Here is a 21,186-nt window from a genome sequence, read left to right on the forward strand (position 1 = left end):
CCCAGTGTATCCTAACGAATCAGCCAACTCAATGAATTTGGCATAGTCCTCCATCTTAATGGTCCAAGAAAAGTTATTCAGTTACTAAAATGTCAACAATACTAAATCTAGATTTAATTCTTTCCTTTACGGTGCGGAGCACCGCTCACTTCTGACACCAAAATGTCACAGGCCTTTTCTCCTACCTATTTCATGGCACACACTCAAAAACAAAATCAACCCTTGTTCCTGTAATTTCATTGGTTCATAAGAGCTTCGCCTTCACTTCCAGACATTACCATGTTCTTCGCGCGCGCTAGCTACCTCTCGCTTCCTTTCCTTTCGCGCATGCGCACACCCACACTATATTTTATACTTATCTCGCCTTTTTAAGACACACACTCGCAACATACATTCATATACATTTAACTGTTATAACAATAAAATCAATTATATAAAAACACAATAAATTATTGTATAATATATTTGATATAAATCTTTGCCTTTTAGCTTCAATGGTCATCTAATTCGAGAATATATGGGATTTATCGATCTAGCCTTAACGTAAATTCTACATCTAGAATCTAGCTCTATCTAGATCTAGAATCTATATACTTAACTATTTCAGGCCTTAATTATTTTATATAAATCTTTATTTGTTTAGCTATGGAATTGGCTAATTTGGGATATAATTTAATTTGAAATAATAATAGGGTCTATTCGCGTAACTTAAGTTTCTTACTTTGCAGTATATATAGACTTAATTCTGCACTCAATCGTAAGTGCCCACATAGCTAAGTCGATAGTACAAAACAATAGTTACCATATCGGCTGTACGGATTCGAGACACATCTCGTCTTATTTTTTTTTCTTTCTATTTTTTCTATTAAAGGTGTGAATGATAAGTTGTCTATCAGGACTTGGCGGGACGCAGGGCAGGTGAAGTAGAGTTCATCTGTTTCTGTGTCCTCAGCGTATGAAGGGATAATGTGGTCAGACCCAAGCTCAGCCGAAATCGGTGTTTTAAAAGACAAAAACATGTCTGGGTTGGCGGGATACTGGGCACGTGAAGTAGAGTTAACCTGTTTTTGTGATCTCAGCATATGAAAGGATAGTGAGGTCAGACCCATGCTCAGCCGAAATAGGTGTTTTTAAGGTGGTAGGCTCCAGAAAAAACCAATTTCTTAATTAAAACGTTTTATTGATTTATTTGGTTATGTATATTGTTAGGGTACTTAAAGGAAAATATTTGCAAGCATCGGGGGGACTTTTTTGGAAATATGGTTGCCATGGCAACGGTGGCTATCTAGAAAAAAAACCTTTTGTGGAGCTCTAAAATTTCATAAATATATATATCGGCAATATGACAATTGATCCTTCTTGTACTAACCCTAATGGAGTCAGCTGACTAGTTGTTGTAATTTTTAAATTTGAATTTTCAAATTTGGTATGGCGAAATTTCATTGAAATTAATGCTAAATTTAATGGTATTTCACCTTAAAAATTCTTTGAAAATTTGAAAAAAATATTTTTAGCGGTTTTCCCTTAAGTACCCTAACTTATATATATATATATATACACACAAAAAGGCTTATTAATAAAAAAAAAAGTTTTCCCGTTTTTTTTCCCGGAGCCTACCCCTTTAAAAGACAAAAACGTCTGAGGTGTGACCTCTTTTTGAATGTGGGGTCTGTTTTTGTTTCGATAAGTGACAGATGTGATGTTATTTATGAATGACCCCCGAAACCCAGTTATCCAAAGGATGACGGGTAGTCTAGTATACTATTAAAACTTGAGTTTGTTTAAAAATGTGTATATTTCTTTCATTTTTTGTCTGTTTGGTTACATGAGAGCTTCCACGGAAGACCATCTTGCCCTTCAAAAGTTTACCGCATTATAAAGCTAAATTTTCTGTCTGCTATAGGGCAGGTAAGTAGGTCACCAACCAGTTATACGGCTCAATAAAACCTGCATGAGCCATAGAACTGGTTGGTGACCTACTTACCAGCCCTATAGCTTTAACGATGCATCTGCTTGCTTTTTAAAATTTGGTTTTAACACTATTATCAATTTTGATTAGGATACGCTGGACAGTTCTAATTTGATCATCTAATTCGAGAATACAAGGAATTTAAATAGAGCTACGGAAAAACGATACTTAAGCCACAAGCCAGCCGTTGATTCTAGGTCTATTATTTTGTATAAATCTTTGTTTAGCAATGGAATTGGCTAATTTGTGATTTATTTAATTTGAAATAATAGGGCCTATTCGCGTAACTGAAGTTTCCAACCCCTACCCCCGAACAGAATGGAATTTATATAGAAAATATATACTTTTAACAGTGTCTGGCGCCCCCCCCCCCCCCCCCGGACAATAAAGTCTGGAAGAAACACTGAAAGTAACCAACTCAATTTGCAACAAATCGTGAGTGCCCATCTGGCTGAGATGAAGCGTAATAGTTACCATGCGGGTGGTACGGATTAGAGACACATCATGGCATTTTTATTTTGGTTTTTCTAATGCACAGTGGGAAACCACAACACACGCGATTGGTTCTAATTCAGAATTATTGGTTTAGTTTGACGTTATTTTTAACAATCCATTCATTTATTATTCAAATAAAGTTCGAAAAATATAGAAATATATTGATGGAAGCTGAGTTGTGACTTCTCTTTAGTTCTAAATCACGGGTTCCCAACCTGGGGGTCGCGAAGGTCTTTCTAGGGGGTCGCCAACGGGTATACTAAACCTTAGTAATTTGAAACAAAACATAAATATTTAGAAGAATTTTCTAAATTCGGCTTCATTAACATCACTGAAAATGTAATTGAGAAGAAACAAAAAGCACTGTACAAAGTTGTTCTCAGTCACGAATCAATGAAATCTTCAAAACTAAAACGTCATTTGAGACGAGTCATTCGGAACACACCAAAAAATATATGGAGTTCTTTCGTCGGTAAGAAGCTAGATTCTAGTTGCAAACGCCAGAAACTTGATCAAACAGGAAGTTTTAACCAGCATTAGCGCTAGCATCAAATGAAGTCGCGGTAGAAAATGCCAAGCAAAAAAAAAAAAAAAAAAAAAAACAACAATAGGAGAAAATCTCATCAAACGCTGCATGTACGTAATTGTTAAATAACACATTTTTATTGAAATTAAGCTTTCACCATTGTTTGCTTTTCAAGTTGATAAATCAACAGACGTGAGTTCGTGTTCGCAGTTGCTGGTCTGTGTCTATATTCATGCGGATGATAGCAAAGAAGAGTTGCTCTTTTGTGAAGATAGCATGGAGAAAATAAATACCTTTTTTGAAACTGGATGATTAAAAAAAAAACGACTTTTGTGGACGCGTGTGAACTGGAGGGGGGGGGGGGAAGAAAGAAATAGGGTCCATGTGGACATCCTAATATTGAATTAAACAATTTAAAACAAACAAAACTGGTAGCTTACATGTAAAAAAAAAGTAAACATAACTTTCAAAAATTATTGCAAAGTGTGTCGTCACACTTTATGAAACCATACTCCAGCCTCTACGGAATGTGACATTCATGGACGAACCCTAATAGAAATAGCACCTCTTTTGAAAAGCGAGCGATGAAATAAACAGAAATAGATGAACCCGCCTCGCGACCAGTGTTTCTTCCAGACTTTTTTCTCCGGGGGGGGGGGGGGGGGGAAACACACTGTTAAAAGTATATATTTTCTATATAAATTATATAAATTTCATTTCGTTCGGGGGGGGGGGGGGGGGTTAAAAATTCCCCTCCCTCCGAAGAGATGCCTGGAAGAAACTCTGCTCGTGACTTTTTAATCTTATAAATGCTGATATTAACCATTAAAATACATCAACGAGTACAGAGAATTATACCGTGTTAGTGCTCTCCCCCCCCCCCCCCCCCCCCCCCCCAATGGTTGGTAATGGGAAAAATCTTTGAAATTTAAAAAAAATTTATACTTTCACATTTAAAATCTACTAATTTTTCTCTGCATAGGCTACATCTACTTTTAATATTTAGGCCTAAAAATAAACATTAAAATATTAAAGTAAATAGAATATCGGTACACATTACGTGTTATCAAAGAAGTAAATTGTTCATAAGTTTTGAGGGGTATATTAAATTTTGTGGATGTCAACGCGTGTGGATGGATGGGAGGTGGGGTCTAAAATACGAGTTTTTTGTGGACGTCTTAAATGGATGGCCCCCTTAATAAAGGTAGTAATAAAACAGGTAGACTACGTCATAAAGTTTTTCTTTTAAGCTAGTTCTGGTGCACCAGATGCAACCATTTGACGTGATAACCATTCTAATCCATCCGCAAGACCTTGCCCAGTTTTTGCATCGCAGGCTTGGAGATGCCAACTTCGATTGCAGCATAGTTTGAGAAGACCAAATTGTTCTGTGACTGCCTCAATACTTATACACTCTGCAACATCCTGGGGTTATATGAGAATATAGATGGAAATAGGACCAGTAATAATAAGCTTTAAAATGCTCTGAAAATATTTTTTTTTAAATATTTTCTTTAATAAAAAAGCATTCCTTGCAAGTGAAAACTCTTTATTTTAGCAATCAATTAATTTATTAAAAAAAGAAGCCTGTTTTGTTATTTTTCATACTTAATATTATATAGGTTTTTAAATTATTTATTTTATTACTCAATTATTTTGCATGCGGATAAGTTTAGAAACATAACCAGTTACCTGCTTGTTAGCAAAAATTAGAAGTGAAGCTTCCTTCAGTTCTTTTTCTTGTACTAATTTTACAAGTTCTCCTTGTACTTCATCTAACCTTTCTTTATTGCTACTGTCTACCACAAATATTACAGCTTAAAATATAAAAATAGAAAAATGTGTTTAAGTTAAGAGCATTTACATTTTAAATTAACAAGCAGCGTAATAAATAATTCCATTTATTGGAACATGGTTCTGTTAACTCTTTGGTGAATTATGTAATTTTTTAGGTAAAATAGCTTTCTGTTACTAATGATCAGTGGCTAAGCTGACCTTTGACCACAGGGGCCTTGACGATAAGTAGTTTGACCACAGTGGTGCTTTGACCATTAGTGCTTCGTCCACAGAGATTCTTCGTCCACAGAGGTTCTTTGATCACAGGTACTTTGCCCATACAGGTAAAGATTAATTAATTAAGGGATAAAAAGTGTAATTATATCTTAAGGTGCTGTATGATTTAATAATATGATTGTAACACGTATGGTTACCAGCCAAGGGGGATAACAAATAAAGTTTTAATTCATTGAGTTGCGGCCCCTGTGGGGCCGTAGCCCTGTTGATGTAGTTGTGTTGCGTGCTCTTGTGAGCGATTTTACCTGTGTCCCATGTCATGTGACATGGGTAGTTTCGTGCCTAGCCGTGTCAGCACGCAAGGCTGCTGTCTGTGGACACGGTGACGGTACCAAGATGTAGACCTAATGAAGGTAGTGTGGGTATATAAATTATGGTTATTGTTAGAATACTTATTTGTGTATTTCTGCTAGTGCTGCATGTGCACACTAGTTAAGTTGAGTATTTATTTAAGTATTTTTTGTTGTACTACTTATTGGTACTTGTTGGCAGTACTGTGTACTGGCCGCAACATATTTTATTGTACCCGTGTATGTTTGTAGCCTACACATAGTGTTATCATGAATGTAACTTTCTTTACATTTGTTTTAGGGCTACAGTTTTTTCTTCTGTTTTCTTTTTGGTTTTTGAATAAAGCCAGTACTTGACAACAACTGTCGGTGTCAGTGTGTCTTAAATCTCAGGGTCAGCCCGTCTTAACCACAACACCTCAGTGGGTAAAAGCATTCCCATTGAGTGAGGGTTACATGATTATTCATTATGTATAAATATAAGTCATCTAGACCACTCAAGTCAAAAGTTGCACAAGTCCATAAAAATCTAATCTAGATGTAAATATTTAAATTACATTTTTTTCTTTAACCATTTTGAGAACAATCATTTGCCTTATTTCTTTAACTATATTATAGGCTTGCTTTTTATCATTTATATGTGCTTTTTATTTTCAAGTAGATGTACATTATGTATTTGTGAAACTTTTTACATGTCAAATTACTTGTTATAGATATAATTTACTCTTTAAAAAAGGGTAGTTTCTGCTAATGGAAACTTAAAGGAAACTTTGAATATAAAATTGTATTAATGGCATCATTAATGGATATTAGTTAAGTGAGAACAGTTTATTATTGTTATTATTATATTATAAAAACTACATGTGGGTAAACCACCTATGGTCAAAGCCCCTATGGTCAAGACATACAGTGGGTGTACTTATAAATGCTGCAAGTACAAACAGTTTTGATAAACATTTAATAAAAGCATGGACATTTATTCTAAATGGCATAAGTTCTACTGGGAATTAAAAGAAAAGAGAGAAGAAAATGTAATTTAAAATAAAAGCTGACAATAATAATGGAATATTTTAAAAGTTAATGCTTAAACTTAAACTAAAGGTAAGCATATATATATATATATATATATATATATATATATATATATATATATATATATATATATATATATATATATATATAAGTAAACCATAAACACTAGTCTTAATATATAATTGGCTAGAACAATCTGTCTCTGGTGTAGAATTAAATTTAAAAAATAAAAAACAACCTCAGACTTTTGAGATGATTTTTCTGGGTTTAAAAGTCACCCAAAAAACACATTGCTGATACTGGCAGAGTTTCTTGCCCCCCACCCCCCCCCCCCCCCCTGAGAAAAAAGTGAAAGAAACACTGGATACTGGTATTGATAAAGTGTTCTGTGTAATATAAAAAAATAGCATTTGATTTCATTTTAAAGTCTGAAATTTCCTCTAAAAATTTACGTTAACCCTTTGAACCCAAGATAGCACTTTTTTGGTACTTAAATCTCCATGCCCCAAGACACAGATAAAGTGGTATTAGATACCTAACATCAGATTGACAGTTTGGACATAAAAATGCAATATTTAAAAAGTACATAACTTGTGCTATTCAATGGGATCCAGAAAAAAGGCAGATAATGACAAAAGACCAACACAGACAAAAAGCTGACTTGGACAAGACTGGAAAGGTCAAACGGCTGACAAGATAAAAGGTCAACATCTAAAAAAGAGCCATTAAAATGACCGAATGGACTTATTTTATACAGAGAGAATAAGGCCAAAATCTAAAAGGCAGTCACTCAAAAGGCCCACATACTATAAGGCCAAAAAGTTTTCAATAAAAAATTATGAAAGAAAATATTTACAAATCCAAGTGCACGAAGCTTAATCTGCTCCAAAAATTTGATTGATTTAAAAAATGGTGCCTCCAGGTGCATCTCATTTAGTTTCTTTAATTGCTCCTCTAAATATGGTGATATTGCCAACTACCTATTTATCCCTTATACACTGTGTAATGGCCGCTCTCCGACAGCCGCGGAGGGAGCGGACACCCCGGGTTCGTTTGGGATGGCACTGACAGAAGTCACTACTAATGAAACCCCAACAACTTGACGTGAGCTTATTATTGATGTCTAGGGGTAAAACACGACAAATTGAAGAGACTCAACACGACTTAAAACTGTCAATACCCTTTTAATAAGTGTACAAGAAACTACGACACTGGGTTTGTACAAAATGTACAGACTTTAAGAGTACAATAAACTCAAAACTCCAACTTACAGTTAAAGAAAATCACTATATATCACAGCTGTGGCTTAGTATATTAAACACCATTAAAGAACATTACTTGACACAACTGAATGGCATTATAAATACCACAAATATTAATAAGAGACATATTGCCTCTACAACAATAGAAACCCAAAAAAAGGTCAACCTATCACCGATGTGACAAAGGGTGCAATTATACACCAGAACAAAATATCAGTAACACTAAAAATGGTCACACAATACCTTATATAAGGTGATAAAATATGCCACAAACTACACAACTGAAAATGGCGCACAAAACATACGGCACATCTCTCTCCTAGTCCAAAGGTCAATCTAGCTGCCTTTAGACTTGAACTGCACGAGATTAAATACAGCTCAGTATTAGGGGAGATCACTCAAAAGTCCTACGACTATTGGTTGAGGATCTGTTAAGGATCCTCACGGTCGCAAGATCATTGGTCGAGGGTCTGCTAGGGATTAAACAATCCATTCACATGACGTGACGGAGTTCAGTTGACCGATGAGAACCGAAGAGCTAACAACTCTCCCAAGGTCAATCACAAAACTCAGGAGACTAAATAATATAAATAAAGAAAAAAGACCTCAGTAGGTCACAACTGCAATATTAGGATTTTTTTGCTTGTTGTCCTTTTGGGTGTCTACCTTTTGGCCCAATTGTCTACTTTATCTCCATGTCAGTCTTTTGTTGTGTCAGCCTTGTGTCATTAACCCCTATTTGACGCAATGTTAATTATTAAAATAATAAAATTAATTTTTGTGTTATATTTGTAGTCTTACATTTTTTATCGAGAGTCTGTAGGGTTTGCAATTAGCTCAGGAGAATGGAAATTTTGGGGTCATGAGTTAAGGGTTCAAAGGGTTAAGGAATCATTATACAAGCAATTTGCAAGATAGTTTTGCACACTAGTATGTAAATTAAATTCAATGAGCCCCCAAGTTTTGTGCTATGACATCTGATTATCCTACTCAAGCATGTCCCTATGTGTAAGTACCAATTTTTAAATTGTACAAGCAAATCACAAACCTACCTTGAGTATTAAAATAGTAGTGTTTCCATAATGGTCTAATTTTGTGCTGTCCACCAACATCCCAGATAGTAAATTTGAAGTTTTTATACTCCACAGTTTCTACATTGAAACCTGAAAACATCTTACATTTTTATCATTTCAGGTATTAAAAACAAATCAACAATATATCACATACATATGCAATTATCCACAAACAATAGTCTTGAATAGTCGGTCTAGTGCAAATTTTGATTTTAAATGGTAGAGAATTATAATTCAGTAAATGAAATCTAAGACAATGTTTTTAACTTTTGTTAAGGTTGCATTTTAAATTATATTTGTACAGCAGTTGCTTCTATCCAGTCCACTATATATATATATATATATATATATATATATATATATATATATATATATATATATATATATATATATATATATATATATCTATATATATATATATATATCTCTATATCTCTCTATCTATCTATATCTATCTATATCTATCTATATCTATCTATATCTATCTATATCTATCTATATCTATCTATATCTATCTATATCTATCTATATCTATCTATATCTATCTATATCTATCTATATCTATCTATATCTATCTATATCTATCTATATCTATCTATATCTATCTATATCTATCTATATCTATCTATATCTATCTATATCTATCTATCTATATATCTATATCTATATCTATATCTATATCTATCTATATCTATATCTATATCTATATCTATATCTATATCTATATCTATATCTATATCTATATATATATATCTATATATATATCTATATATCTATCTATATATATATCTATATATCTATCTATATATCTATCTATATATCTATCTATATATCTATCTATATATCTATCTATATATCTATCTATATATCTATCTATATATCTATCTATATATCTATCTATATATCTATCTATCTATCTATCTATCTATCTATCTATCTATCTATCTATCTATCTATCTATCTATCTATCTATCTATCTATCTATCTATCTATCTATCTATCTATCTATCTATCTATCTATCTATCTATCTATCTATCTATCTATCTATCTATCTATCTATCTATCTATATATCTATCTATATATCTATCTATATATCTATCTATCTATATATCTATATATCTATATATCTATATATATCTATATATCTATATATATCTATATATATCTATATATCTATATATATCTAAATATATATATATCTATATCTAAATATATATATATCTATATCTAAATATATATATATATATATATATATATATATATATATATATATGCTTTTTAGAAAATGGCATTATAATAAGGACTCAGAAAGTACAGGAAGGTTTGATATTTTCTTGGAATTTGATCTGTCACTTTGACTAGCTATTACAACAATTAAAAATTGGCCTTATCAGTAATCACTGCTGTTGGCAATAAATACACAATAACTATTCTATTTCTTATATTTTCTCACCCTGAAACATCATATAAACACTGTTGATCTAGCAATGTTACTTAAAATAGCTGACTTCAATGAAAATATTGCATTTTATTACATCTAAGTAAAAATGAGAAACCATCTTCTAGTTTGTATTTGCATTATTGAATTCAAGAATAAATAATTTTGGCTATTAAGTAAGCTATTCGTATACTAATTTATCACTAATAGTCATAAGCAATAAAACCACAAAATTACAGCTGATGTTGATAATGATCTATTTATAATATATAATTAGAGTTCTGAAGGATCTTTGTATGCATACTAAGAAGCAGATGTTTCAGTCAATTGGTCTATACAATCAATTTACATTATAACTAGGTCTAGTAGGTCATGATTTGCAACAAATGAAATTAGTCCTAGAACAAAATTTCTACCTCAACAGGCTGGACAAAAATTATTAATACACCTTCACATTTCCAGGAAATAGACAAGATATATACATACACAACTCTATCTGTTACACAAACAAAGGACCACGAAACTAAATTAAACTAGCTTATACCTTAACAAGTATTTGTACATTGGGATTTTGAAGCACAGAGCTTGTTTTGCAACTACTTTTAGAATTAAATACAATATCTTTTTGCTAAGCTACACTTTTGTAGCATCATCTTTTTAAATAGGTCTACTTGGCTAAAAAAGAAGATTGTTTTTAAAGATTTAATAAATAGGATTTTAAAAATTAAAATTTTAATGAAAATAATTTTAGATTTGAAATCAACCTTAGTAATGCTGAGAATGATTCAATATTAAATATTTTCATTTGATTAAGCTAATTTTTACAAGATTTTATTTTACTTGCTATCTATGTGGTGCTTTTGACTTGTATCTTCGTCAAGGGTCAAAACGGACAAGCGAAATTTTGACTACTTCTAATGGACCAATGCGAAGAATTGTGACATCTAATTTGACATAAAAATCAATTAAGCATCCAATCAATTACATTTTCCTATATTAATTACTATTTTCTTGCAGTATTATACACACTGTTTGTGTTAGTTATATGCATAGTTTTTTTTACTCATACAATTCTAATGTATTTAAAAAAATTGAAAGTATTGAAAAAAATTAATAAAAAACGTAATAACATGTTTTTATATAAATACTGGCTGTTATTGGCTAAGCTTTGCACCAGCCATTTATAACAATGTCCTAATTTAAAACATGCATGTGTATGTTTGTTTACAAAATATTTTCAAGAAAAATTAAAGAGCGATACATAATGCTACACTCAAATACAGCACATGATTCTAAAAATTAACCTTCACATCACTTGCCATTCCTCAAGATCAAGGTTTGCAACACAAATACAATAAGCTTAAACAGAAAACTGCTTGTTACTTACATTCCCTCTCCTGGTGATCAACTACCCCATACGATACAATTAAACCATACAAAAATAAAATATCAGAATAGTATCAAGTAATACTATTTAGCTTTTTACACCCTAAAAGCAAACAATTGCAAAAGTGCAACATTAACGTAATAAAAACCAACGAGCCGGCCCGCGGCATAACATGCGCCGCTATTTAGTTTTGTTTTTCTACTTTTCAGTAATTCATAATTTGTGAATTCGACAGTACCAACGCTGACACTGAAAATATTTCTTTCAAACACTATAAGTAGCTCATTAAGGACCATAACCCCCCCCCCCCCCCCCCCCCCAAACGTTAAAAATCGTTTCAAACTAAATTATCTGCCCCTAATAGCCATCACTAAACCCGACTCCACGAAGGTAAACATAGCGTGAACCACAGCTCACTAAGACCATTTAGGGGTGGGGATGGTAGGGAGCGCGTTTACTGCTTGTTTTCTAGCGTCTCCCAGAAGAGAATTATATATATAGATGAAAATAATTTACATATATATATATATATATATATATATATATATATATATATATAATATATGCGATATGATAACATAGTATAAAGCATATCTACTTAAACATAAATGCCACCTCATCTTCGCTCTATGTAATTACCCCACTACACAATATGCTGTTGCTAACCAAAACCATTTGCTTATCCTTAATCTACATTCTATCTATATTCTTTATTATATCCTATCATTATTGCTACTAATACATTTACTGCTACTGCCGCTACTGCTGTCGTACTGCAGTTTTTGGGTCGGGGCAATGTCTTCGGAGTTGGGGTAATTAACAGGGGGTAATGACATTGGTAAATGACTGGGAGTAATTAATGGGAGGGGAGTAGTGTCAAGATCCCATTTTTAAACAACTCTTACCACTGTAATGTTATGTAATATCGGCTTTGGCCATGACATCTCTATGTAACGTTTTGGCTTTGCACATCACATTTTACCCGCACAAATCATGACCAAATTTTATGATTAAATTTAATACAACAAAATATGGATTTTAATTTTCTTTTTTAAGGGAACCACGTTATTATTTCAAAAACTGATGTTACATTTTTAAAACTTTATCTATTTTACAATAACAATAAGTTATTATAGCAGCAGTATTATTAATATTTTAGATTGAACAAGTTTAGTGAATTAATTATACAAATAAATTTGACTTTGAAGACCTTAGGTCAAAATTATTTGCATTTCTTTTTCATATAGCAGTGTTTAAAATAAAATTGCAATGCCCTAATGGGAAGTAAATACTATTGTGCCTTGGGAAATGTGCATTAAACACATGAATAAACTTCATTGTTTATCTGTGATGTATTTGATTTGTTTACATCAGCTATCAATACAAAAAAATAATTATTAGTCATTATTAATTAGTTTTCACAACTATTTGAAAACAATTTACTGTAAATTTAAAATTTTTGTTTTACACAAATGTTTTCTTCGTTTGCATTTGTGTCAAAGAAATAAAAAGTTTAAATGCTTGTTGCAGCCTATCTCTTTAATAGGTAAAATTAAGTGGTTTAAGGTCAATTTTTTCAAACCTGTAATATGATATTTCAGGGAATCTGGTATTTTTCCAAAAGCCTACAGCAGAGAGTTATCTCCTTACCAAATATCAAGTTTTAGTCATTTCTGCAAGTGGTTGGTCTAATTCTAGCACTTAAAAAGATGTATAGTTTATAAAAACCACTGTCAGCCTAGGTCAGTTTTCTGTCACTTTAAAATCAATTATTGAGATGGCTCTAATTTTCCTGTTGAAATGAGAGTGAACAGCAAACTGTATCAGGAACAATTTCCCTGTAACTTACCTACATATTACTTATTTAATTCAGGTGTTAGGAATAAACAAACCCTACTTTAATTTTATAGACATAGATACACTAAAAAGTAGAAAATAAATGATTTTCTTTCAATATATAATGCATCATTTAAATAAGAATAAAGAAAAATGTAGGTCACTTTATTAACTATCGTATGGGACAGAGTGGTCTAGTGGTAGAGAGCTGGACTGCTAACCCGTAAGTCTCAAGTTTGAATCCGGGTTTAAGTCAGTTGACCGTCGCTAAGTCAACCCAACTCTGATGGGTACCTAACTCACGTTAGGGAAAGTAAAGGTGGCTGGGCATAGTGCTGACCACACTATATCTTCATATGCCGAGGTCAAAGAAACAAGTGAACTCTACTTCACTCCCCCCATAGACCGTCAGGTTTGAAAAGGAAACTTTACTTTACTTTTTTATTAACTATCGAATACATTTACTAAGATTTAAGAGCAACCTACTGTTTTCTTTATAGTTGTTTAAGTAGTGCTTTATTATATATTTCAAGAAAATCATTTATTTTCAACTGGTTATTACCAGATTCTATTATAATTTCCTCCAAATTCAATAACCCCTAAGATTTCTTTTTGAAAAGAGCAAACAATTTTTCTTTGTGCTTGTTCCGCTGCAATCCTAATAAATGCCATACTAAAATTCTCCACATGAATAACTAGAGAATGAATTTTTAATGACATAAATACCTATTGTTGGTATGGTGGGAATAAATTCATTCTGTTTTAATTTAAATAGGATACTTGTTTTTCCTGCCCCATCAAGTCCCAATGTGACAACTCTCATCTCAATTTTTGGTCCAATATGAACACGATTATCCTAAAGAGAAACAAATAGTTTATTAAAAACTGCTGTTATTTATATCTCTCTGTCTACTTCCCACACAATCTCACCCATGCATTCCTATGCTAAAGCTTCTTGCACAAATGTTTAAACATCACAGGGGTGACGCCCTGGAGGTAGTATTCTGTAGGTAGTATTTGTAGCTCCTGGGATCTGCTGATTTGGTATCATGCACAGGGGGTAAAGGATACTACTTGAATTAATGTTCAAACTCAGGCGCCATTGTGATTGTGTGATCCAGAGCTCCTCCATTAGCATCATGATGTCAATCTTAGTAAAAGACTGGTCGTTGTTCATAAGCTACTAGGCAAGAAGGCTTCCACTTTGTTGTTTATGTTATTATTTAGAGCACAGACTTAAAGGTACAGCACTGCTCTAATAAGTTGACCTGCAACTTCTAGTTAGAAAGGACATAACACGAAATATTTCTATGAGGCACATTACAATTAAAAAGGTAATAGCAGATAATTGACCTCAATAAAACACATGGCAACTTGAAGCTGCCGCCTTTAGTGAAGGTTATAGTTAAGCTGTCAAGAATGCCAAGGACAATGGAGATTTGTGGTTGACAACCAACAACCATCAGGTATTAAGATGTAAAGATGTTAAAGTGGGCTGCCTTGTGATAAGAAGCAACATCTTTTTTGCCTGGCATTCAGCAAATTCTCAAGAATGAAAATTTCAGGGGACGACGACATGACAAAACAAAAATTTTGAGGGGAGAGGATACTGGTAAAAGTGTGTGTGTGTATATATATATATGTGTGTATATATATATGTACGTATATATATATGTACATATATATATATATATATATATGCACGCATATATATATATATATGCACGTATATATATATGCATGCACGTATATATATATGCACGTATATATGTGCACGTATATATGTGCACGTACATATATGTGCACGTACATATATGTGCACGTACATATATGTGCACGTATATATATATGTGCACGTATATATATATGTGCACGTATATATATATGTGCACGTATGTATGTGTGCACGTATGTATGTGTGCACGTATGTATGTGTGCACGTATGTATGTGTGCACGTATGTATGTGTGCACGTATGTGTGTGTGCACGTATGTGTGTGTGCACGTATGTGTGTGTGCACGTATGTGTGTGTGCACGTATGTGTGTGTGCACGTATGTGTGTGTGCACGTATGTGTGTGTGCACGTATGTGTGTGTGCACGTATGTGTGTGTGCACGTATGTGTGTGTGCACGTATGTGTGTGAGCACGTATGTGTGTGTGCACGTATGTGTGTGTGTACGTATGTGTGTGTGTACGTATATGTGTGTACGTATATGTGTGTACATATATGTGTATATATATGTATATATATATATGTATATATATATATATATGTGTATATATATATATATGTGTATATATATATATGTGTATATATATATATGTATATATATATATATGTATATATATATGTATATATGTATATATATATGTATATATGTATATATATATGTATATATATATATATATGTATATATATATATATATGTATATATATATATATATATGTATATATATATATATGTATATATATATATATATATGTATATATATATATATATGTATATATATATATATGTATATATATATATATATATGTATATATATATATATATGTATATATATATATATGGTTCCATGACAAATGATCTCAGGACAAATGATCTCAGACAAAATATCTCACGGACAAATGATCTCAGGACAAATGATCTCAGGACAAATGATCTCAGACAAAATATCTCACGGACAAATGATCTCAGGACAAATGATCTCAGGACAAATGATCTCAGGACAAATGATCTCAAGGACAAATGATCTCAATGACAAAAGATACCAGGACAAAATATATCAGGACAAATGATCTCAGACAAAATATCTTAGACAAAATATCTCACAGCAAAATGTTGATAGTATCTACAATGATTTTAGTTCATTTGAACTTTTTTTTAAATTGACTGTCAATATGGTTTTGTTTACTTTCTTTAAGCATCATAATTGTGAATAAAATGAATTTGTTAAACTTAACAAACCATCAAAAGATTTATTTAACTTTATCTTTGTAATGGCCTTTGATTTGAAAAAATAAAAATTAAAACAAACTTTCTCCTTTAGCCTGAAAGGTATGATAAATGATAATGTATAAAACAAAGTAACGGTAGCTATACAACAATAATGTTTAAACATGCGAAATATCTTTCAAAAATGTTAATGGGTCTCTAGGTTCATAACGTAAAATTATTGTTTTTATTGCATGATCAATACAAACATAACGTTCACGTTTCTTGCTGACAGTACATCGTTATGATCACACCTCTCCAATACTATGTGATCATGTATTGTGTGAACTCTTGCTCGACATGTTCTAACTCCGCGATGACCGCTGTTTGTCTTAAATAAGCATTGGTCACCTGATCACTAAGGTATGACAGACGCATAACTATTGAATTTAGCTATTAGTTGTATTGTTCATGGAGGGCGGATGTCTTTCCCTTAAGGCATGTCTCTACCATCTCATGTTTGGCAAGCCCGCCTACGCTGTCTATAGAACAATTTCTTCAATCTTCTATAGTAATAATCCTAATTTTAAAATGCAATATACAATTTTAAAAGTGCAATATGATAAATTTATACGGCAAACATTTCTTACAATTATAAACAATATTAAACATATTAAACAAAACCATACGACAGTTAATAAAAAATGTTCAGATCAACTAAAGTCACCCCATACACTATTAAAATTTAGGTGTAAGATATTTTGTCTGAGATATTTTGTCTGAGATCAATTGTCCGTGGTATCATTTGACCTGATATATTTTGTCCTGGTATCTTTTGTCCGTGAGATCATTTGTCCTTGAGATCATTTGTCCTTGAGATCATTTGTCCTGAGATCATTTGTCCTGAGATCATTTGTCCGTGAGATATTTTGTCTGAGATATTTTGTCTGAGATCATTTGTCCTGAGATCATTTGTCCTGTCACCATATATATATATATATATATATACACACATATACATGTTCTATATAAATTCTATTATGTTCGGGGAGATGCCTGAAAGAAAGTCTGACTATAATGGATCTTTTCAATACCTTAGTAAATGTAATTGGTATTGTTGGTTCTAGATTAATATGGTCTGGAAGATCCATAAATTGCTGCTGTTGCTTTTGTAAGGTATCCAGCAAATTGCTTACTTCAGGTTTAGCCAGCAGTATTCTAGTGTCATCCTGTAAATAAAAAGTATGATAAAATCAACATTAAGTGTTATGCCTATTTTTAAATAAAAAAAAATAAAAGATAATTATTGTATTTAAAGCTGGAGTTAAATCAGCATAAATAAAACAAGCAGGCTTTTAAAATGTTTAATAAGAATTTACTCATTAAGCATTGGTTGCTGTAGAACCCTCCTCATTACATTTTAGCTACATTATTTTTTAATGAAGTAACAAAAATTTATGTTGATCTTATTTTTAGAGCTGCGTTATTTCCCTGAGCTGAAAGAAGAAGAAACTCAATTGATACATAACCCAGTCTCTACTTCCCTTGATGTTGCCAGCATTCCCAATGAATCACAACACGTTGTGTGTTTAATGAAAACCTGCTCACGCAATTTTGGTGTAGTATGCACCAATTATACAAAACGTGACATTGATTGCCTTTCAAGTTTTAGTTCTTTTTGTGTCTACATATCTCTGCGAGAGTGGATTTTCATCACTTCTCCAATTAAAAACAAAGAAAGAAATAAATTAAATGTTGAGACTGGTTGGCGTTATCAAAAACTTATCTGCGATTTTTTAGGCTAGTTAATAGTATGCACTTACACCCAGCACACTAAAACGGTTATCAAAAATAATTTCAATTAAAAGTATACTAGAAAAATCTTATTCTGGTGTTTATTAATTTCCTTACTAATTTCGACTTTTTAATTCTATGGGGGTTGCGGGTCACTAATCTATATATATAAAATGCAATGTATGTGTGTGTGTGTGTGTGTCTGTGTGTCTTTTATGCATTACCACACCTCTTATCACATCGCCGTGAAACTTTGGGAAGTTGTTGAGAATATTCCTGGGGAGGTTTCTGCGAAAAAAAAAATTTCAAACGCCCCGGCAGGGCGCGATTTGTTTTTTCTCTATATACGGCATATAAAAATAAAAGTCTATTTTGATTTCACACTGTTCATCCGATAGGCATGAAACTTTGGGGAGTTGATTAGAACACTCTAGGGAAGGGTTCTGTAAAAAAATAATTTTTAATTTCGCAAGGGCAGCGCCAAGGGAGGGTCCGATTTTTCTCTATTTACAGTATATAAAAATAATAAAAGTGAATTGCAGTGACACCGTTTATCCGATAGGCATGAAACTTTGGGGAGTTCATTATAAAACTCTAGGGAAGGGTTCTGTAAAAAAAAATTTTAATTTCGCAAGGGCGGGGCCACGGGAGGGTGCGATTTTTCTCTACATACGGTTTATAAAAATAAGTTGATTTTGGTGTGACACCGTTATCCGATAGCCATGAGACTTTGGGGGAGTTGATTAGAACAATTCAGGGAAGGGTTCTGTAAAAAAAAATTTTTATTTCGCAAGGGCGGCGCCACGGGCGGCTGCGATTTTTCTCTATATACGGTTTATAAAATTTCGGTTTCACACCGTTCATCCGTGTACCATGAAACTTTGGGGAGATGATTAGATCACTCAATGGTAGGGTTCTGCAAAAAAATATTGTTCAATATTTCAAGGGCGGTGCCCCCCGGGGGAAGCGATTTTTTTTCTCTATACACGGTATATAAAAAATAAAACTCGGATGCGTTTCATCCGAGTGCCATGAAACTTTAGGGAGTAGATGAGAATAATCCAGAGAATATTTCTGCGAAAAAGAAAACTAAAGTTTCTTGCGAGCGGCGCCATATAGGGTACAACTTTCGTCAATACACGGTTTGGCGCCCAGAGTTTTAGAGCGACTAAGTTGGCACTTGGCATCCGTTAATCGAGCTTCCTGCATAGCGAGTAAGGGGTACTACTATATTCAGTACTGTACAGTTTCGTCACCTTGCGAAAGATGAAAAAATAACTTTTTGAATATGAGGATCCTACTGGCCTACTGTAGAGTTTCGTCACTTTGCGAATGATGCAATAAGCATCTATTATTAGACAATCCAGTCAGAAATTGAGATCGAGCATCTAATAATAGACCATTAGTAACGTTAGCATATTGCATCAGTCACACTGATATTTAAAACACGTCAAATAATTTTTTTACGTGTTAAAGAAAAAAATCCTGTTCGTCACTTTAGCGAATAACGAAATCTGCATCATTATTAACAGGATGCTATTAGGCCGATGGCACCTGTTAGTTTTAAGGAGCCAGGGGTCGTACGCCGCAATTATGCGGTAGTGTAATCGGGGGTGGGGGCTCTGAGAGCGCCCCTCTACGTCTCTGACACAGAGGCGGTCACCGAAGTGTGTTCTACCATATTATTTCGGTGAGTGATTAATGTACACTCAATGTTTTCAGGCGGTAGTGTAGGTAAACCCGTGTCCTGATATTTATGATCCAAGAACAGGCATTGTTTACATTTAAATAACTCATTTTTAGAAAAGAAGGTCACGCGTCTAAGAACAAATAATTATAATTGATAACGCGTTGGTGAAATCCTAATATATTTCGTCAAACTTTCTTCTATCCCCGCAGTAACGCGCAGGGGTCGGGTACGCTCGTCTTTTATAAAAAGGGGTAGCCACTTGAAAAAGTTTTGGAACCTGTGCCTTCTTATGCTATTAAACACTACTTGTCATGTATAAATATACTTTACTAATAAAAAAAAAATCCAACATAAACAATTGGAGTGGCATGTTAGGGACTGGAACGGATTAATGGCATTTAAATTAATTTCAACTGAGAAAACTGCTTTGAGATACAAGCAATTTGAGGAGCAATGTTACGGAATGAATTAAACTCATAACTCAAGGTACCACTGTAATTCTGCTAGTAGGAATATAAATTCACATTGGATCCCCACTGTTTCCCCTTAATCGTATGCTTAGGCTACTGCAAAGAGTAATTTTATAAAATAAATACAATGATTTCATAATGTGAAAGAAAAAAAGTCTATACAAACCAACCTGTTGTAAAGTTGTCTCACACTGATGGCATACAGACGATATTTGGGACATCAAAACTGCTAAATCTTCTTGCTGCTGCCTAAGAGAACATAGCTTTTCTCTAATATGTGTGTCTACAGCACCAAGTGCAGTCATTTCTTGCCTGCTTAGATTTTCTCTTAGTTCAGTAAAATAAGATTTAATCTTAATTCTTGCTTGTTCTGCTGTACCTAGAACCTTATGAACAAAGTAAATAACACAAGTGTTGAAACTTCTTTTTAAAAAAGATAACTGTAAATATGGCTGATTTGACATTTCAATTGAAAGAAATCTAAACTTACCAGAAATCAGTTGTCAATAATAATATAAATTTACCAGCTGGGTTGAAGAGTCTCCATCAGTGGGTACCATCTGCATACTTCCCTCTATTTGTTGAACAACAACTCCAAGCTTTCTGACTGAATCTGATACTTCTTCAGCAAATGATTTAATATGCTGAACTGCACTTTTAATAGATGAGCGAACATTTTCTGCTTCTGTTTCTAATAATCCATGCTGCAATTTTAAAAAATCTATTCAAGCAACACAATTTTCATACATTTTCTATTCAAAAAATCAATTAAAAATAATATTTTAATGCTGTGAACCAGGGTAGTACACAACTGACGTATGCAATAATGGCTAAAACAGTCACAGCAGGTGGATGTGTGTGAAATGGTAGGTTTACAACATAAGATAAAAGTTTAACATATGTTTGAGAGTG

At 32.9% G+C, this 21,186-nt stretch overlaps 1 protein-coding gene across 3 annotated transcripts in view; it reads right to left on the reverse strand.

The window, feature by feature from the left end:
* Positions 1 to 3,870: 3,870 nt before the first annotated feature.
* Positions 3,871 to 21,186, reverse strand: part of LOC131936360 (E3 ubiquitin-protein ligase TRIM23) — a 33,176-nt gene continuing 15,860 nt past the window's right edge. For 2 of the 3 annotated variants that reach the window (XM_059293302.1, XM_059293303.1), the window contains exons 4-11: positions 20,799 to 20,978; positions 20,445 to 20,660; positions 17,415 to 17,549; positions 14,110 to 14,239; positions 8,700 to 8,810; positions 4,986 to 5,096; positions 4,683 to 4,807; positions 3,871 to 4,415 (exon numbers count right to left, since the gene is read on the reverse strand). In XM_059293302.1, the coding sequence (XP_059149285.1) occupies positions 4,236 to 4,415; positions 4,683 to 4,807; positions 4,986 to 5,096; positions 8,700 to 8,810; positions 14,110 to 14,239; positions 17,415 to 17,549; positions 20,445 to 20,660; positions 20,799 to 20,978 (1,188 nt within the window). In that variant the 3' untranslated portion in view covers positions 3,871 to 4,235. The remainder of the gene's footprint in view (positions 4,416 to 4,682; positions 4,808 to 4,985; positions 5,097 to 8,699; positions 8,811 to 14,109; positions 14,240 to 17,414; positions 17,550 to 20,444; positions 20,661 to 20,798; positions 20,979 to 21,186) is intronic. The other variant, XM_059293304.1, reaches the window with a different exon arrangement.

The sequence above is a fragment of the Physella acuta genome, unplaced genomic scaffold, assembly GCF_028476545.2.
Source record: "Physella acuta isolate Inbredline_101_S28 unplaced genomic scaffold, ASM2847654v3 ptg000176l, whole genome shotgun sequence".
NCBI classification, from domain to species: domain Eukaryota; kingdom Metazoa; phylum Mollusca; class Gastropoda; family Physidae; genus Physella; species Physella acuta.